This window comes from Petaurus breviceps, unplaced genomic scaffold (genome assembly GCF_028583685.1).
Source record: "Petaurus breviceps papuanus isolate PSGF00001 unplaced genomic scaffold, PetGlider_PUasm1.0 99, whole genome shotgun sequence".
Taxonomy (NCBI): domain Eukaryota; kingdom Metazoa; phylum Chordata; class Mammalia; order Diprotodontia; family Petauridae; genus Petaurus; species Petaurus breviceps.
The window spans coordinates 14895327-14916011 of record NW_027187465.1 but is presented as its reverse complement, the minus strand read 5'-3'; the positions used below and the strand labels follow the sequence as shown (position 1 = coordinate 14916011).

Below are 20685 nucleotides of genomic sequence, written 5' to 3'. Positions count from 1 at the left end.
GTGAATAGAGCACCGGCCCTGGAGTCAGGAGGCCCTGGGTTCAAATTCGGCCTCAGACATTTAACACAAAAACTAGCCATGTGACCTTGGGCAAGTCACTTAATGCCAATTGACCTCAAAAACCAAAAACAAAAGTCAATAGTGACTAATGTAAGAGAAAGTTCCTCAAGAATAGGGAAAATTTAATTCTATATATTTGTATCCCCCATGCCTAGCATAGGCTGGGGGCTTAATAAATGCTCATTTGTTGCTTAACCAAGCCCTCATTCAAAGAAAGCTTCAATCATTCTACTGGGGACGAAAATATTTCATGAATGCCTGTTGCTACATATTTACACACATTAATGCTATCCTTAAAATCAGAGACTCTGTGGGGGTACTGTACTAATTAGGAAGATGTGGGTTCAAATCTTGTTTATGATGTTTAATAAATGAATGTTTATAGGTAAGTCTATTAACTTCTCTTTGCCTTAGGCAACTGCCTAGGACTTGGCCATACAGTCACAGACTTGGTGAAAGGAAATTCCATAGCAGGAGTTCACCAGCAGATGAAATTACACATACAGCATGAAATATCTGAGAAACAGTAATTGAGTGAGGCCAGAGGTACAAGATACCACAGCAGTCACCTAATTAATGAAGCAGTAGTGGAAAATGCACCTTTGTGGTTTCAGATCTTGTCTCTGCTACTCACAATTTATATGACCATTGGCAAGCCACAATCTCCTGGGGCCTCAATGTCTTTGTCTATCAAATGAGGAGCTTGAATTAGGTGGTCTCTGACCTTGTCCGTGGCCAATCATTTCCCTTGTGATATCTCTAAGGTCACACACTAAGTGTGATCAAAGCTGGGGTTTAAACTCATATCACCTGTTTCAAATTCTGTACCTTTTTGACTGTTTCATGTAGTTAGACTCTAAGACTGACTTCTAGTTTGGTGTAGGTTTGAAAAAATTGAGGCTGTATATAGCCTGGAGAAGAGAAGTGTGAGTGTGTGTATGTGAGTATGTGTGTGTGAGTGTATATGTGTGTATGTGCATGTATGTGTGTGAGTGTGTGTATGTGTATATGTGTGTGAATATGTGTATGAGTGTGTGTATGGGTGTGAGTGTGTGTATGTGTGTGTGTAAATAACAATAGCTAGCATTTATATGGCAACTTTTCTTTTTACTGCAAAGCACTTTACATACATTATTTCCTTTAATCCCCCAACAACCCTGGGAGAGAGGTGCTATTATTATCTCCATTTTACAGATGAGGAAATTGAGCAAACAAGAGATTAAGTGACTTGACCAGGGTCACACAGCTAATCCATGCCTAAGGCAGGATTTGAAGTGAAGACTTGCTGGCTTCAAGGCCAGCCCTCTGTCCACTATTCCATCAAGCCACACCGTCTCTCATTGCCTAATACAGGGAGCTGTCCAACAATAGAATGCTTTGGGAGCCACAGACCTGAAGCTGTGCGCACTGAAATGGACTGCGGTGGAGCATTGTTGATCTTCTTCCTCTCACAGTGGTCCCAAGACCATCACAGCCTTTGTGGTTGCATCTTTCTCCTGTTGTCTCTCCTTCCCTCTCTGTACTCCCTGGCCTCCTGAGCCCCTTTGGTTGAGTAAAATGCCCCGAATGAGGCCTTTGTGCTTTTAGCATCATTGGCCAGTCAGTTCTTTTCCAAAAGTTTTCTAACTGTACCAAACCACTGCAATTAACTAGGAAAACAATATAGATATTATTATTGTTATCCTTCAACCACATGCTTCCCTGGGTAAAACACTGGAGAGCAAACAAATCCTAGAGCCCTCAAAGGCCAGCCAAACCCTGGACTTTGTCTCTAACTACACAGAATCCAGGTCTCACCCCACCTTTCATGTTCTGTAACCCTCCTCTATACCCTCATGGAAGCTCAAATAGGGGATTGGTGTTGAGGCAGTGATTTATTTGGGTAGTTTTCCTTTGCGGACATAATTCTTGTCTCAGATGACAGGGAAAAACCACAGCCTTTCATTGTCCAAGCTGAGATTTCTGATAAGAGACAGAATTGGAATGCCAAAAGGCTTCACAAACCCAGGGTAAATTAATCAAACTAATAGGGGTTCTGCTTCACACTGGTCTACCTAGCAGATCATCTTGTCACATGGTCAGAGTCATTTCAGATTGGGATTTATCTAAAACAGGTGTTCTTAACCTTTTTTGTGTCATGGGCGCCTTTTGCTGGCTGAGGAGGAGAGAGAGACAGAGAGAGACAGAGAGAGACAGAGAGAGACAGAGAGACAGAGAGAGACAGAGACAGAGAGAGAGACAGAGAGAGACAGAGAGACAGGGAGAGAGAGACAGAGAGACAGAGAGACAGAGACAGACAGACAGAGATAGAGACAGAGATAGAGAGACAGAGAGACAGAGACAGAGAGAGACAGAGAGAGAGAGGGAGAGAAAGAGAGAGACAGAGAAGAGATAGAGACAGAGACAGAGAGACATAGAAACAGAGAGATAGACACAGAGACAGTCAGAAGAAGGGAGAAGAGAAGAGAGATACAGACCTGGTGGGCATGAGGAATATATTATTAGATGGCAATTCATTTAAAAATGATCTGGGGTTTGTAGTGGATTGAATGCTCAGTGTGGGCCAAGAGTTTGATCTGGAGCCAAAAAAGCTACTTGGGTTATCTAACAACAACAGCAGCAATGGCAATGATGATGATGATGGTAATTATTATTTATATGGTGCTTTAAGGTTTGCAAAATGCTTTAAAATGTCTCATTTTATCCTCACAATAACCTTGGGAAGTCTTATTATCATCATATTATTTTCCCTATTTTTTAGATGAGGAAACTGAGGCAGACCAAGGCTAAGTGATTTGCCCAGGGTCACCCAGCTCATAAGTGTCTGAGGCCACATTTGAACTCAGGCCATCCTGACTCCAGTCCCAGAATTCTAACCATTGCCCCATGTTGCTGCCAGAGGCACAGTCCCTGTGAATAAGGAACTTCTAGTTCTGCTATATTCTCTCCCAGTCAGGCCATATTGGAAATGTTGTGTTCAATCCAGGATGCCACAACTTGGCAAGGACACAGATAAGCTGGAAAACTGTCACTGTGGTGAAAAGCAGTGAGTCCATGGCATGTAAGGATCAGCTGAAGGAACTGGGGATGTACAGCATCGAGAAGTGAAGACTCGGGGCAGTAGCCAAAGGGGACAGTGACAAGGAATGATGGTTGTGTTCAAGTATATGAAGGGCTGTCATGCTGAAAAAGGATTAACTTTGCACTCTTTAACTTTAGAAGCCAGAACCAGTAATAGTAGTGGACATGGGGGCAGCCAGGTAGCACAGCGAGTAAGAGCACTGGCTCCAGTGTTGGGATGACCTGGATCAAATCCAGGCTCAGATACTCAGCACCACACCCAGAAACCCCTGGCCGTGTAACCTTGAGCAAGTTACTTAACCCCAACTGCTTTAAAAATAAAAAAACAATAATAATGGACATGGTCAATAGACACATTTAAGCTTGGAATAAGGAAAAAAGAACACTGATAAATAGAACCATTTTAAAGTAGTATGGGCCATCTCAGGAAGTGGTGGGTTCTTCCTTCCTGGAGGTCTTTAGGTAAAGGCCAGATGGCCACTTGTTGAGGATATCATAATGGGGATTTCATTGTTGGGCTAGAGGTCCCTTCCCACTCTCCAATTTTTGGATGCTGTGATGAATGCTGAAGAACATATCTATCTTCTTCTAGCTGCTAAGTGTTATATTTCTCTGCTTCCCTTTGTGAAGCCCTTATTGGTACACTGCTATGCTAAATCTGCACAAAGAAAGTTAGAAGACTAGAAGGCAAGGGGAGAGAAGGCAGAGGAATAGGGTGGCTGAAGAGGTGGGTCTGGAGAGGGAACCGATGGGCAGTGAGATAAGACTGGAAGTGGCCGAGGCAGGAGGTAAAGGGAAGCGGAGGTGGAGCTGGGAACTGAGGGTAGACCCTTACTCTGCAGACTTCCAGAAATGTCCAGGGTGAGAAAGGCGGCGGTTTCGCTTCGGCAGTTTCTCCAGCATTTCCATAAGCTTGGTGAACGTAGGTCTTTCTTCCTGCTCAAAAGCCCAGCAGAAGAGAAGAATATCCTAAAAAAGAACCAGATATGGACATTTAACAAGAAATAGAGCTTCCCCACCCATCATTTCACACTTTATTGGGCTGCATTTTTTTTTTCCAGAATAGGAGAGAGAGAAGGGAGCCTTTAGGGATTCCATTTATTTCCCAAATCCAAGGAGACCATTAAAGACCAAAGGAGAACTCATAGGATTCTTCTCATATGAGAGGGGCTAGAAGAAGTTGGAGACATCTTACAAGTCTTCTTTAGTTGGTCTTTCCCTTAAACCTTGATTTTTGATCAATCCAAAGAGTTTCTCATCTCTTGTACTTAATTATGCCTAGGCAGTCATATTTCTTCCCCTCCCCCTCAACATGTCTTTTGTCTTATATTGTACATAGGCTAAAATTTAGAAATTGGTCAGTATTTATGTTATTTTTACAAAGAACATACGGATATATCATGCATATATGTTCACATATATATTATAATATCTGTTAAATGCTTTGGATTCCTGTCCACACCTAGAAAAAAACAACCTAAATGTGCAGGATATACCAACAAAGCCAGATATTGGTGGTTCAGAAAGTGAACTGCATACACAGTTCCCTGGAGGAAATAATTTGCTTCCATGGAGCTGATTTTATAAACCCCAAACTATTAAGTTACTTGGCATGATCATTTTGTTATCCTCTAGGGAAACATTCATAATTTCTATAAGCAGGGAAAATGAGAGCAGGATTAGAACCCACAACTCCTGTTGATGGAATATATGGGTCTCCTTGTAACACAGTCTCTTTCTGGGCACCCCAGCCTGGCACATACCGAGATCTCTTTTCCTAGTCCAATCTGGCTGAGGTTGGGTTTCATTCCTCTTCCCATCTGCCATATTATTGCCTCTGCCGGTTGAGTCTTGTAAGGCCACTCCCTGGCATGGAGTTCGTACCAGATGGTGCTGTTGGCACACAGGTTTTGAAGTAGGGTTAGTGTGGTTGTCATAGCCCTAGCCCTTCCCACAGTCCTTGATGCCAAGCCTTCCAGCAGCCATTTCCCTGTTATTCTCCCTTCAGACCTTAGCAGCAAAGTCCATAAATGGTCTTCAGAAGTTGGCCATCTCCCCAATCTGGACCGGCCTGGCATCTTCGTACTCCCAGTGTCAGGGATAATGTGGTACAGTAGACAGAGGGCTAGAGTTTGGAGTCAGAAGACCTGGATTCAGATCTTGACTCTGCCCCTTCCTAACTGTGTGACTTTAGGTAAATCACTAAACCACCCTGAGCCTCAGTTTCTTCATTTGTAAATTGAGGGTGTCAGACAAGATGGTTTTCTAACTTTAAACATCAGATCCTATGATCCTCCTGTGGTATCTGACAAGTCCTCTCCAAAGAATTGTCCTCAAGGATCCCCAACCTCCAAAATTACTCTGCTCTCCTCTACTCAGACTCATAGTTCTTGAGTGGCCAAATCTCAGGGTCTAACAAAGGAATGTACTCCAAGGTCTTCATGAATGTTAACAATTTAATGTTCTCTCCTTCCCAGGGAAATCTACATTTTAAAGGAAGAGCTTTGAGAGTGTCTTTATCCCAAGAACAAGTCTTTAGTAGAATTTCAGAGAGTCGGTAGGGGAATCTTCCCCATGATACTCAAACCTTATCCAGTGAGCAACTATCCATGTATGGGCAGCTAGGTAGTACAGTTGAAAGAGTACATAGCCTGGAGTCACAAAGACCTGAGTTCAAATATGACCTCACACAGATATTGGCAGTATGATCCTGGGCAAGTCATTTAACCTCTGTTTATCTGTTTCCTCATCTGTAAAATGGGGATGATAATAACACTTCCCTCCCAGGGTGAGTGTGAGGATCAGGCAGGATAACATTTGTAAAGTGCCCGGCATATAATTGTTGCCCCTTCTATTCTGTAGTTGTTTTTGTTATATCTACTTCCCCTGGGACAATTTAGAAGGAATATTTAGCCCTAGGTCACAGAACTGGAAGGGACCTTAGAGGTCACCCTGTCATTTTACAGATCAGGAAACTGAGGTTCAGAGAAGATAAATGATTTAGCCCAGCTTCACACAGCTTGTTAATATCTGAGGGTGGGGGTTGAATCTAAGTCTTCCTGACTCAGTGTTCTATCTACTGCATTATTCTCCATTCTTAGAGGTCTAAAATGCCATGGAATGAGAAGGTAGGGAGGACTGGGGGTATGTATGGAGAACAGGGTCCCAGACTCAATCTGTTCAAGTAAAACACAGTCTCATTAAAAGTACTTCCATTTGCATTGTGCAGCAGATAGATCATTAAACCTGGAGCCAGGAAAACCTACATCTCACCAGCAACACTTTGAAGCTGAATGAATGTGAATAATCATTGAACCTCTATAAGTCTCAGTCTCTTCATCTGAAAATGGGTACAGTGATTCCGTATTATCCAGTTTACAGGGTTGTTGGTGGGCTTAAACATGTCTGTCTATAAGGTGCTTTTGTAAATTTCAGAAACATCTGTTTTATACAGTGAAAACACTATAAAAACATAATTTATTCCTTGTGAGATCTCTTTGATTTTATACCGACTATACCCCCCTGCCTGGAATGTCCTCCTTCTACATCTTTGCTTCTTGAAAAGTCTAGTTTCCTTCCAAGTTGAGATCAAACATGGGACCTTTCTTTGTCTGCCCTCCCCCACCAGTTGTGTGACCCTGCCATGTTCCTTTGTCTTCCCTACCTATACCTTTTATTTACTCAATGCATAATTTGTACTTACTTACCTGTGTTCCTTTAGTTCCCCACCCCTTTTAGAATTTTAACTCCCTGAGGGCAGGCATTTTATTATCCACATCAATCATAGGATCCTAGCACTAAAGTTAGAAGGGTCCTCTGGTGTTGTTCAGTCATTTCAATGGTGTCTGACACTTTGTGACCCCATTTAGAGTTTTCTTGGCAAAGATGCTGGAGTGGTTTGACATTTTCTTCTCTAGCTCATTTGCTAGATGAGGAAACTGAGGCAAAAAGAGGTTAAGTGACTCACTCAGGGTCACACAGATGGTAAGTATCTGAAACTGGATTTGAACCCAAATCATCTTGACTCCAGACCTGCACTCTATCCACTGTACCACCAAGCTACCCCAGAAGGCATTTTAGGGGGTCTTCTATTCCAACTCCCTCATTTTACAGAGGAGGAAACTGACTCCCAAAGACAAGAAGCAACTTGACTAAACTGACATGAGTCATAAACGGCTGAGCCATGATTCGAATAAATGTCCTCTGAGGCCAAACTCCATCCTCTTACCATTGAACCACAATCCTCCGAAGGGTATATTTAATGAAAGTTTGTTTAATCGTATTACACAATGGATTCCCACTGCCTGCTTGCTTGTCAAAGACCTGGCATTCCAGGATGCTATCCCAGATCTGTCTGTTGATCTCTTCTCACCATCATGAACAAGTTTTCTGAGGCTATATTTCACACACATTCCCAGAGGCCATCTGAGGCTTGCTACTCCTCTCCACACTGCCCAACCCCTCCCCAAATAGAAATATGGAGAGGCAGGGAAAATGTGGCCACTGAGAAGCCAGCCATAAGGGAGATAGTCAAAGCAAAGTAGTCTGGCCCCATTCTGTGAAGGGAATTGGTTGGTTGACTGAGGCTGGTGTATCTGGCCATTGGCAAAGAAAGGGCTTTGAGCTTCAGGAATGTCTTTCCTTTAAATCTCCTTCCTTCAAAGAATTTCAGCATCTTAGAGCCAGAAGGGACCTCAGGGACCATCTGATCTAACCCACAGAAGGTAATCAACAAATATTTGCTAAGTACCTACTGTGTGCCAGGTACTGTGCTAAGCAGTGAGTTACAAAGAAAGGCAAAAGACTTTCTCTGTTCTTAAGAAGCTCGCATTCTAATTATGTTATCTTCTCAGTCCCTCAGGTAGTATTGAAGAGGCTCATGAAGGTCAAGTGACTTGCTCAAAGTCACAAGGCTGCCTTGGGCTTCTACTACTCTCACATCTCCCCATTCCTTTTTAAAAAAATTAATTTATTTTTAGTTTGCAACTTTCACTTCCATTAGCTTTTGAGTTTTAAATTTTCTTCCCTTCCCTCCCCTTCCCACTCCCCAAAACAGCATGCAATCTGATATAGGTTATACATACACATTCACATTAAACATATTTGAACAGTCATGTTGTGAAAAAGAGTCAAAACCAATAGGGGGAACCATGTGAAAGAAGAAACAAAACTGAAAGAGAGCAAATAGTAGCTTCCATCTGTAATCAGACTCCATGGCTCTTTCTCTGGATGTGGATGGCATTTTCCATCACGAGTCTTTTGGAGTTGTCTTAGATCCTTACATTGCTAAGAAGAGCTAAGTCTGTCAAAGTTAATCCTTGCACCATGTGGCTGTTACTGTGTACAATGTTTGTCTGGTTCTGTTCACTTCACTCCGCTTCAGTTCATATAAGTCTTTGCAGGTTTTTCTGAAGTCGGCCTGCTTTATCATTTCTTAAAGCACAATAGTATTCCATGACATTCATATACCACAACTTGTTCAGCCATTCCCCACTTGATAAGCACATTTTGATAGCCCTTTGGGCATTGTTCCAAATTGCTCTCCTCATTCCTTCTTCTTGAGAAAATATGTTTAGAATCACATTGGAAAAAGGCTATTGGTGGGTGTTGTCTTATGGAGACTGGATTTGGACCTGCATCCAGAAATCTTTTCCAGTCACCCCAGTTACTGGTGCCTCCCACCTCAATTTGAAACCAGGTTCTCTGCCTTTTCCATTGTAATACACTATCCCATTTTCATGGCTTGCCCCCTCTAGAGGGAAGCACTATCTGCATCAAAGCAGTTCCAATAAGTGGGGTATCAGCTGTTCTGTGTTATCGTGCCTTCTTGTGATACCAGAACATAAAGGAACAACATTCACTCCACTGTCTTTTGTCTCAAGATGATTATCACAGTGGTTCCAAGTAGGGTTAGACTTAGGGTAACAGTTACAATTTACTATCCATGGTGCTGACTCCATCAGTGGTATCACCAGAGCTCAATTTATGATATTTCAGGGTTCCTGGCAGACTTTCACATTTATCTTTACAGCACACAGATTCCCCACCGTACATCATCCTGGCTGTTATTGTCTCTCCCTGAACCCCACGCCCACTCTGCATCATTGCCTGCCTTCACCTCGAGAAATGTATGAGAGGTAGGGTTTTGAGGAGGATATTATTTCTACTACAATTACTATGCTAAAAATTCTTCCCCTATTGACCCTCAGCACTGTTAAAAGAATTCAACAAAATAAATTTCATTAAAAACCTTGAAAACAAAGCAAAGAGGAGGAACCCAATGAAACAAGGAATATGAAAGTGATAGCTGGTTGATATAGTAGGGGGTATACTGCAATTCTCAGTTCAAAATATGCCCATACTAGCTTTGTGACCCTGAAAAAAGTAATGTTCCCCATTCTGGGCCTTAGTCCCATCATTTGTAACATGATGAGGTTGGACTATGTAGTTTCTAAGGTCTTGTCTGGTCCTAAATGTGTGATCCTATAATCTATGATCCTATAAAATGCTGGCTGTTGCTGCTGGATCCAGTGACTGCATCAAAGGCAGTTCTAGAATACTCTTATAAAATGATTTTCTCCTTCTTTTCTAATTCTCCCCTCCCTCATTCCTATGGTATTCCACAAATAGGTTTCTGGTACTAAGATGTTAATACTGAGAAGTTTTTTATTGAAAGCCTAAAGTTCTCAGTTCATTGCCTAGAAAGAAGGCCAAGCACCAGCTGCCTCCTACCAAGAAGCTTATACTGTCCCTCAGAGGCAGCTGCTCTAGCTGCTAGCACACTGGGTCAGTGCTGAGTGAATATCCCAAGGTGAAAGGTCTGGCGCCACTGAGTCCCCCAGGTGACAGAGGACACAGTAAGAGCTGGCAGTCATTCGTCGAGGCAATGGGCAATGCAGCAGTCCTGGACAGATACAGTCACAAGCCAAATTTAAGCTTCTGTAGAAACAACTCACGCCTAATTGGTGAGGGAACGAAAAGTTCCAAGTTGTTAAGCATTCAACAGTGCAGAGGAAGAAGGATCATTAAAACATCCTTTTAAAATACACTTTAATGGGTAACTCACTTAAAAGGAAAAAAAAACTTAAAAATTGAGGATAAAACCATTTGCCTGAGGCCTGATTTAATAAGGTCTCTTAATTACTTCTTTGCTAAAGTTATCCTAAAAATATACAGGTTTAATTATTGCAATTTTTCAAATAGATATATCTAATCAGATAAAGACTTTGGCATAAACTAATCAGTACACGCTACAGTCTTCAAGGTGCCCAACGTGACAGCTTATAAGAACCAAGACACATTAGACAGAAGAAAGTCTGCACTAGAAGTTGTACAAAAGTACAAGCATTTTTCCAAAGAAGTACTTTTCAAATTAATAACTTTGTGATAAAAACGAGAACCCCCTCTTCTCTTTGTATGGAGGCAATTTTAGATTAATTGTTTAATGAGTTGTCATAGTTTAGGAATTCATCACTGAATGGCCAACCTATTGCTCAGGAACATCCCTGTACCTAGTGGGACTGACCTGAGCCCTACATCCATTCCTGAGCTCCTATTCTAGCCTTTTCATCATGATGTAACTTGACTGAACTTAGGTGTGATTAATGTAACCTTCAAGAACCTGGGATATTTCCATGCTATGAAGTAGCATTTGGAGAAAAGTTATCTTGAGAAATTCTAAGAGTCCCTCTATGACATGAGCAGGATAAGTATTACAATTCCCATTTTAGAACGAAGAAAACTAAGACAGTGAGAGGTGATGTGATTCATTTAAGGTTATACAGTGAATCAATGGAAGATCTGGTATTTAGGTATTCAGGTATCTGGGCTACTAGACCAGGACTCTTTCTGTTATATAATGTGGACCATGCTTAGGGCTATGGATTTAATCTCACGTCTAGGAGTGAATGAGTGAAAACCATTAGCAATGCCAACATGGTTTACCCATTCTAGTTTTCTCTTCCCAACTGTAGCATCCAGTCAAGTCAACAAGCATTTATTAAGTACCTACTGTGTACTAGGTACCTTGCTAAGCACTTGGGCCTATGCAGAAAGGTAAAATCAGTCCCTTCCCTGGAGGAACTCACAAACTGATGATCGGGTAGGTAGAGACGACATTTAAACAAAACACAGACAGGAGAGTTTGAAGGTAGTCTCAGAGAGAAGGTACTAGGGTGAAGGAGGACCAATAAAGGCAGAAAGAATCACCAAAGGATGATGTGGGGAAGTGTCTCCCATCCAAGGTATAGCCCCCAAAGCCTGGGATGTGGCCCACTTACCCAAGTGCAAACACGTCTGAGTGCTTAGAAAAGGGGAGCTTGTCCTCCTCTGTGTCAGGGGAGAGCTGACGGATTATCTCTGGAGCAAGGTGACACAGCCAACCATTCTGGATTCGTAGTTTGTCCTCCCGCCTGGAAAAGCAAATGCCAGAGGTAAGTAAACTCCTGGGCATTGTCACTCTGACCCTCGACATAGGGTGGGGGTCATTGATGCTAGCCCAGCCAAAAAACATCTATCAAGTACTTATGTTCCAGACACTGTGCTAAGCACTAGGGACAAGAAGAAAGACAAGAATTGTAGCTACCCTCAAGGATCTTCTGTTCTAAAGATGAAGGCTACATGCAGATCACTAGATCCACAAAACACAAGTTCAGAATAGATGAAGGTAAGCATGGGGAAGGTAGAGGGGAGGAGCCTCCTACAGAAGGTGGGATTCAAGATGTCTAGTTTCATAGCACCAACATATACTTTCCAAAGCCCACTCGTCACTTCTCACACCAGAACTTCTTAAAATTCAAGTTCAAGTCAGAACCTGATTAAAATTTTAGGAGACGTTAGTCAGTGTCGTGAGATTGTCCTGTCCTTGAGACTAAACATGGAGGAGGAAGAAGGCAATGGTATTCATTGGAAGAGGGGTGACATCTATTTTCTTGCTAACTGGGCTCAGCTCTTAGGTCTGTTTTCTATTCTTTACATGATGTTTTAATGAGCTTGCTCTATTTAAATGCTTTTAGTAGCCTGATGCTTGCAGAGAGAACTATAAACAAGCCAAATTCAGTTGTTCCTAAGTTTTCCCTTAGGCTTCATTGAGAAGCCTTCAAAATCGAACCTTATGTGCACGTAAATGAACAAATGCACATTTAGCTTGTGCCTATGATTTCTCAGGCGTATGGAATTCTCTGGAATGGAAAGTCCCTTTACTGGTTAGGCTAACAACCCATTTGTAACTTAAAGTCTCCATATAAGGCTTTTCATTATACAGTATGATACACATTAATGAAATTAATGTCTAATGAAATAACTATTGTGTGCCATAAATAGTCTCGAAATGATCTGAGATGTTACCACTGTGGGTAACTTGTGTGGGCACTCCTTCCATCAAGCTAGATTTCAGCCTATCCAGGACAAAGTAGATAAATCCCAGAGAGTTGCCCTTTCACCTCTTAGATGCTTTGGTTTCTTTTAAGATTTAGCTCAAAAACCGCCTATATGAAGGTTTTACTGATTGCATTATATGATAATATCTTTCTTCCTCCAAATTTTTTTATTTTACATACATTTTCAATATGCTTACATGTGTGTATGTTGTCTCCTACTCTCTGATGTAAATTCTTTGAGGACATGGACTACTTCACTTTTGTCTTTAATAATAATATTGATAGCTAGCGTTTATATAGTGCTTTAAGTTTTACCAAGAGACTTATAAATATTATCTCATTTTGTCCTCACAACAACTTCTGGAGGTAGGTGCTATTGTTATCCCTGCTTTATGGATGAGGAAACTGAGGTAGATAGAGGTTAAATTACTTACCCAGGGTCACATTAGTAAGTGGCTGAGGGAGGACTTGAACTCAGGGCTTCCTGCCTCCAGGTCCAGCACTTTAACCACTATACCATCTAGTTGCCTATCAATGCCTGGTTTATAATAACAAATGTTTATATTGATGTAAATTGAAGTACAAGACAGGGATATGTGGCTAGACAGAAGTTTCTGTCACTTGTTGCTTGATTAAGTGATTTGCCTAAACTTGTGCCACTAGTAAGTGTTAAAGGTGATATTAAGATCTAAGATCAGAGGTACAGAGCTAGAATGGCCCTCAGCACCCATTTTCCAGATAAAGAAACTGGGGTCCAGGGAGGAGGAAGTGATTTTTCTAGGAATCTAGGTCTGTCTGATTCCAAGACCAGCATTATATCCAATATATCATACTGCCTTGCATACAGCAAGTACTTATTCAATGCTCACTCAATTGAACTGAATTTGACCTGAAGATCAGAAGAAAAAAACAACCAAAAACCCAGAGCTGGTGTTTAATATTTGTTTGCCAAGGATGTGGTGACTAAGAGTATGCTCACAGAGGCTGTCTACTACTTTCTGTTATCACTAGGAGAGCATGTGCTGAAACGTACGTATGAAATGTACTCCAGGTAGTAAGAAGCTTAAGGAGAACCGTCATCTCCTCCTGGCTGGCTAACACATTGAGTTATTCTTATGTGGGGAACTCATCATGGAAATGAAGGTGGGAAGATGAGTGATAGAAGAACAAAACAGGAAATTTGTGCTGGGGAAGTTGAAGGAGCATTGACACTAGATATCAGTAAACCTGGCTTCAGATCCTACCCCCGACACTTACTACTTGTGTGACTTGGGCAAGTAGGTCAGTCTCCCTGGGTCTCAGATCTGTCATCTGTAAAATGAGGACTAGATGGCCTCGGAGGTCCCTTCCGGCTTCAGAGTTGCAATCTTAAGGGACAAGGGACACTGACAGTCTGTGGTTCTGCTCTTATGGAACCTCCACCCTCCAGTCCCCAGCAGTGTGCCTTGTGTAGAGTATATTGGTTAATTCTGGCAAACACTACATGCCATGGCTTTGTCCAGACTCCCTCTTCCCCTTTCCCCCAGTCCCTGGAATACTGTCCCTCCTCACCTCTCCTGTAGCTTCCTTTGATGCACAGCCCAGTTGCCAACCTGCTCTCTTCTAATCCCCTGGGTGATAAATCTCCCTTTCTCTCTTTTGGAAATTGTGTGTGTGTGTGAGTATATTTTGTATTTACTCATCTATTTAAAATTGTATTCCCCACGTAAAATGTAAGCTTGTTGAAGTCAGAGACTATTTGTTTCTCATCTTTGTATCTCCTAACTCCATATTTGATAAATAAATTTTTTTTTAAAGCAATCGGGGTTAGGTAATTTGCTCAAGGTTACACGGCCAGTTATTTCTGGGTGTGGTGCTAAGTATCAGAGCCCGGATTTGATCCAGGTCATCCCGACACTGGAGCCGGTGCTCTTACTTGCTGAGCCACCTGGCTGCCCCTAAGCAATTGGGGTTAAGTAACTTGCTCAAGGTTACACGGCCAGGTGTTTCTGGGTAGGTGCTAAGTGTCTGAGCCCGGATTCAATCCCAGGTCATCCCGACACTGGAGCCGGTACTCTTACTCGCTGTGCTACCTGGCTGCCCCGATAAATAAATTTTTAATGAATAACTGAAGGAACCTTGTGTCCTCTTTCTGGACCTCAGTTTCCTCCCTTGTTAAGTGGGGCTGAGGTTAGACTACCTAGCCTTTGTGGTCTCTTTATGATCCTATGATTCTTGAGGCCTCAGTTTCCTCACTTGCCAAATTAGGAGGTGAGAATACATAGATATCTCCTAGGTCTTAGCTTCCTTACTTATAAAATGAGGGAGTTGCGCTAGATAGATGGTCACTATGGACCCTTCTGGCTCTAAATCTATGATTGTATATGAATGTAAGCTATTGCGGTCAGGTACCAAGCACAGCGCGTGACACATTAATAGTCACTTGGTAAGTATTTGTTGAAATCTGGTGATACTCATAAGGCATTCACAGATGAAGCTATCTGGTCTTTTAAAAATCATCGAGCATTTCCCAGTGCCAAACAGAAATGCTTCCTCCTTTTTGCCCAATTATTCCAATACCTGCAGTTGCTGTTTGGCCATATGTTCAGTCCCTTTGGTAGGGAGTTTGGGGAGGGAGGAGGAGGCGAGGGGGAAGGCCGGATCAAGGAAGGAGGGCCAATGAGGAAGTATGAGGCCTGAGGGGCCCAAACTTTTTCAGTCCATAGACAACAAAATCACAGACAGACCTTTACATTTTGCTTACTCTGACCACATGTCTTCTGCTAATTATTGGGGGAAATGCCTTTGTGAGCATTGGAAGTTCCAGATGTCCATTCTGGGTTGGGATTGGACATGATCCCGAGCCTCCATGTTCCTTACCCATCTCCTCCTTCCCCTAAAACTCTCTAGTTCCTAATCTTCTTTCAGTGCAATTAGCAGGTTGGTGGACAAGCCCAGAGAGAATTCTCTGGGGTCTGCTGTACAGTCTGATGGAGCTGGAGGCAGGGGAATTACAACTTCAAAATCCACCACACTGCAGGAGCCAAAATCAAGACTTTCCTTTTGATGGGAAGGCATTAAATGAGCATCCCCATCCCCTCACCCACATCTCTGCCTACAAAACAGTCCTATTAGTTTAAACAACTCGGAAAAGAAAGAGGCCTGAACTTTCTCTCCTGTGACATCTCAACTCCAACCAATCCTTTAATGAGGGAAGTTGCCTGCTCTCATTAGCACAGGGTTTGAGTAAGTTTAAAGTTTTCAGCCTTGAACTAAAATCCAAAAAGGCCCAGAGAGAGATGTGGGCTAGACACTAGTGCAGTTGTGGTGGATTTCGAATGGGTTGAATGCCAAGATTCCACAGAGTTGGCATTTTTGCTTCAATGTGATGCCAACTTGGAGAGAAGTCTAGAGAGGAGGACCCCAGGGATCTGTCCTTAGTCCTGTGCTATTCACCATGTCTATGAATGGTTCACATTAATATAATGCTCATCAAATAGACAGATGGCATAAGGCTGGGAAGGCTGGCTAACACATTGTACTTCAGAGTCCAATTTAACAACAATCTTGATAGGCTCTGCTTCTGACTTTCTGGGTCTTTCCACCAAGTCTGAGCTGCTGTCTCATCTTGAGATTCCTCTCAAGGGCTGGGGCCACCTCCCACTGCCATGTATGAGATCCATCTGCCATGATGGCCCCTTTCCTTTCCTTTATCACACACACTCCTCCTAGGGGCTGCATTTTGGGGAAGGGAACAGGCTTGACAACCTTCATTTCCCTTCTGGATGTGCTTCTGACTTTTGGACTTTAATACCAATCCACATCCTTTCAGTTCCCTTTTATGTGCTGGCTTCCCTCATTAGACTGTAAGCTCCTTGAGGGCAGGGGCCATCTTTATTTTTTTTTTAATTTAATAGTATTTCATTCCCCCACCCAGTGACATGTCAAAAATATTTTCAGCATTCATTTTTAGACAATTTTTAGTTCCAAATTTTTCTCTCTCCTTTCTTCCCTTCCCTTATCTGGAAATGTTGGGCAGTTTGATGTCGTTTATACATGTGCTATCATGTAAAAATATTTCCATATTAGTCACAGCTGTGAAAGAAGAAACAGATCAAAAGACGAAAAACACAAGAAAGAATAAAGTAAGTGAAAAACTATGCTTTGATCTGCATTCAGAATCCATCAGTTCCTTATCTGGATATGGACAACATTGTCTTTTATGTGTCCTTTGTATTTGAGGATCTGTCTTTCTCTTGGCTTGCATTTGTATGCTCAGTGCTCAGTACTCTGGCTGGCACATAGAGAGAGCTTCACAAATACTTCTTGCCTTGCCTTGACTACTCGAGCAGGGCTCCAAACTAAGTGGCCCTGTTCTATTAAATGATATATTTTTAAAGAAATCAGGGTTAAGTAACTTGCTCAAGGTTACATGGCCAGTTATTTCTGGGTGTAGTACTAAGTATCTGAGCCCAGATTTGATCCCCAGGTCATCCCGACACTAGAGCCGGTGCTCTTACTTGCTGAGCCACTTGGCCACCCCTAAGCAATTGGGGTTAAGTAACTTGCTCAAGGTTACATGACCAGATGTTTCTGGGTGGGTGCTAAGTATCTGAGCCTGGGATTCGATCCCCAGGTCATCCCGACACTGGAGCCGGTGCTCTTACTTGCTGTGCTACCTGGCCGCCCCTACTACTAAATGATTTTAATAGAAACTTAAAAGTATCAAGTTATACTTTTCTCTTGTAAAAAAATTAACTTCACAAGTTGAAGATGGGAGATGAATGTCTCCAACAACGAAAAATGATGGGAGGGTTTTAGTAGGTTGTCAGTTCTGCCAACAAAGGAACATGGCAGCCAAAAAGGTTGCATTAAAAGAGTCATAGTACCCAGAATGCCTTGAAAGAATCTGGAAGATCATATTCAATTCTGGGTACCACATTTCAGGAAATATATAGAGAGACAGAACATGTCCAGAGAAAACTAATGTCCAGAACGGTAAGAGGGCCAGAGCCCATGCCATAAGAGGACTGAATGAGCAGGGGAGTGTTCAGAACTGGAGAAGAGGGATGAGGGGATGAGGCATAACAGATATCTTTAAGCACTTAGAAGGCAACCACCAGGAAGAGGGAATTTCATGTGTGTTGTAGGTCCTCAAAGATTAGAACTAGGAGCAAAGGGCAGAATTGCAGAGACTCAAGATTTTGGTTTGATATAAAGAAAACATATCCTGACAATGAGTACTATCCAGAGGCAGGTATCCACTACTGGGGACAAAGTGGGTCCCCTTTCACTAGGAGTCTTCAAGAGAAGGTTGACTATTTGTCACCAATCTTGTAGAAGGATTTCTTGTTCACATAGATCAGCCTAAATGGCTGATGTAAACCCTTTAAAACTTTGAGATTCTATGATTCTCTGAGGTTTCAGCATATCCCTGACTCACCTTTGGGTTATTATGAGGAATGCTAACGATTGGAGGTAGCCCTTAACCTGTCATGGAAGGTGCTCTCCAAACAGCTCCTCCCTCCAGGAATCCTGATCTTGTAACAAAGGGCTAGCTGGGTTATGCTTCTGATACAAGCTTTCTGTTTGTTCTGGTAGTAGGTAAGAGTTAGATGAACAGAATCAGGGAATTTGAAAGTTTTTTAGAAAGTGCCTCAGTGTCTCTCTAGTCTAACCAGTGCACAAACACTATAACATACCCAGTAAATGGTAGTCCAGACTCTGCCTGAAGACTTTCAGAGAGGGAAGCAATCATCTTCTGCCCAAAGGATATCCATTCTCTTTCTGGACTGCTCTAATTGTTCAGAGTTTTTTTCTTGATTGCAAGTCTAAATTGTCATCTTTGTAACCCCCAACTATTGTTCCTAGATCTACCCTCTGGGGACAAAATGCCTTTCCTCTTCCTCTGCATTTTCTCTTCTCCAGACTTAACATCCCCCATTCCATCTCATATGATGTGAATTCATGGCCCTCCACTCTACTAGTTGCCTTTCTTTGGATGTTCTCAAGCTTTAAAAAATGGGATGTCCCAATGACTTTCCATTTTCATCCATCCATGTCTTATTCACTTCTCCCTAATCCCCCCCTACTATACACATCACTCTGTTTTCTGACATCAAATATTTCCTGGATGTGTGAACTTGGGCAAGTCTCTTTGCCTTTGTCTGCCTTAGTTTCCTCATTTGTAAAGCAGGGATAATTGTGCCCTTATGTCAAGACTGTCATGAGGACTGAATGAAATAATATTTGTAAAGCACTCTCCAAGCCTCAAAATGCCCATCACCACCACCAGCACCACCATCATCATCATTCTTATTTGTCCATAAAGTCAGATAAATCAAAAAATGTCAAAGTTGTATGGAACCTCAGAAACGATCCAGTCCAGTCCTGTCTTTTTACCAATGAGGAAACTGAGATCCAAAGAGAAAATGTGGTTTGCCCAGCTAAATAGCTAAATAGTTGCAGAGTAAGGACCCAGAGTAACCTGGGTCCCCGGCCTTTTCATCCTTTCTCCCCAACTCTTTCTATGACACCAAACTCATCACCCATCCAAAGCTGAGCTACAAGAGCCACTGGCTTGAAAATCAGAAGACCTGGCTCCTGTTCCCAGCTCCCCCACACTACCTGTGTGACCCTGGGCCTTTCTCTTCTCTAAACCTGTCTCCTCATCTGTAAAGTGGAGAAAGAGTAGAATGTGCCCTACCAGCCTCAAGGAAATTGTATGAGGAAAACACTTTGTTTCCCCCAGTAGTAGGTAAGCTCCCTGAAGGCAGGGGCTGTCTTGCTTGTTTCTATGTGTATGCCCAGCAGTTAGGACAGAGTAAACACTGAATAAATGCCTTTTGCAGCCATCTTTCCAAACCTCAAATGGCTATGTCAATGAGAGTTACTATTGCTAATTATGAGAGATGGAATTTTAGTGATAGGAACTGGTCTTGGGATTTCACTGATCCAGGGAAATGTCAGCTGAAGAATCTACTTTTTCCCAAAGGATCTCAGCATGCAGATTGAAGCCAACTTTTAAAATTCCCTTTATTTTTCTTGTGTATGTGTGTGCATGTTTGCAACATGGCTACACCAATGGGTGGGGGAGGGATAGGAGAAGGACAGAAGAATTTAAAACTGAAAAAAATTTTAAAATGAATATTAAAAAAACAGCCAATGGATCTCAGCACCATCTCCATAATTTATAGCATTGGAGAGATACCAAAAGCATTGAGACATGACAAGAATGGACAGGTTCATATAACCAGTATGTGTCAGAGGCAGAACTTGAGCCCCAATCTTCTGTTCCTTGGAGGTAGCTTTCTCTTGACTACGCCACCCTGCCTCTGGGGTTGTAGTCATCACCAAAATAATGAGCTACCAAATAATAGACCCTCTAATAGGACCTGCAGTCGGTTCCTTCCTGGAAAGTGTTCCCTCTAAGCCAAAGGCCAATTATAACAAATGCTCTGTTGGAAAGTAGGAACCAAGGCTAACAATTGATTTCAATTCAACAAAAATTTACCACAAGCCAGTATGTGCTGGGCCCACTGCTGGCAATGAAGATATAAAGGTTAAGCATACAAAAATCAATCTTGTCCTCAGGGAGGCACATTCTACTGGGAGGAATAGATAATATAGTACATGGGTATATAAATTTTAAAAATTACAAAACAAATACAAAGTAATTGGAGAGAACTATTTTCAATCAAAGGAATCTGGAGAAGCTTCATTTCCATGGAAGGGCCCTTGATCTGTTTTGTGAATGGAAGTAGGGATTCTAGGAGCTGTTGGGGGGAGGGGATGCATTCTGGGTCTAGGGGGAATTTATGCAAAGGTTCTTAGAAACAAGAAGTGATGTCAAATTTGGATAGTTTGAGTGGAAAATAGAACCTGTGACTGGGATGTAATATGAAATCAGTATGGAGTTCAACATAGAATGAAAGGTCTTTGACATAAGGGATGGTTAAATTCTTTGTCTTTATGTCTCTAGTAGCTAGCATAGAACTCGGTGCATAGTAGGTGCTTAATAAATGGTTGTTGATTGATTGACTTATTGATTGAAAAACAGGATAGATCCCAATTATGGAGTGCTTTAAATACTAAACAAAGACATCTATCTCAGAAGATACAGGGATCCCCTGAAGTCTCATGATCAGGGGAGTTGATGTGGTCAGATCCACGCTTTGGGATTATTAAT

The 20685-nt window shown here is 42.1% G+C and overlaps 1 protein-coding gene across 1 annotated transcript in view; it reads right to left on the bottom strand.

Annotated features, from left to right (window-relative positions):
* Window positions 1–3972: 3972 nt before the first annotated feature.
* The window catches only part of KSR2 (kinase suppressor of ras 2), a 587222-nt gene continuing 570509 nt past the window's right edge, over window positions 3973–20685 (bottom strand). The window contains exons 18-20 of the mRNA XM_069081397.1: window positions 11421–11552; window positions 4905–5034; window positions 3973–4110 (exon numbers count right to left, since the gene is read on the bottom strand). Of these exons, the coding sequence (XP_068937498.1) occupies window positions 3973–4110; window positions 4905–5034; window positions 11421–11552 (400 nt within the window). The remainder of the gene's footprint in view (window positions 4111–4904; window positions 5035–11420; window positions 11553–20685) is intronic.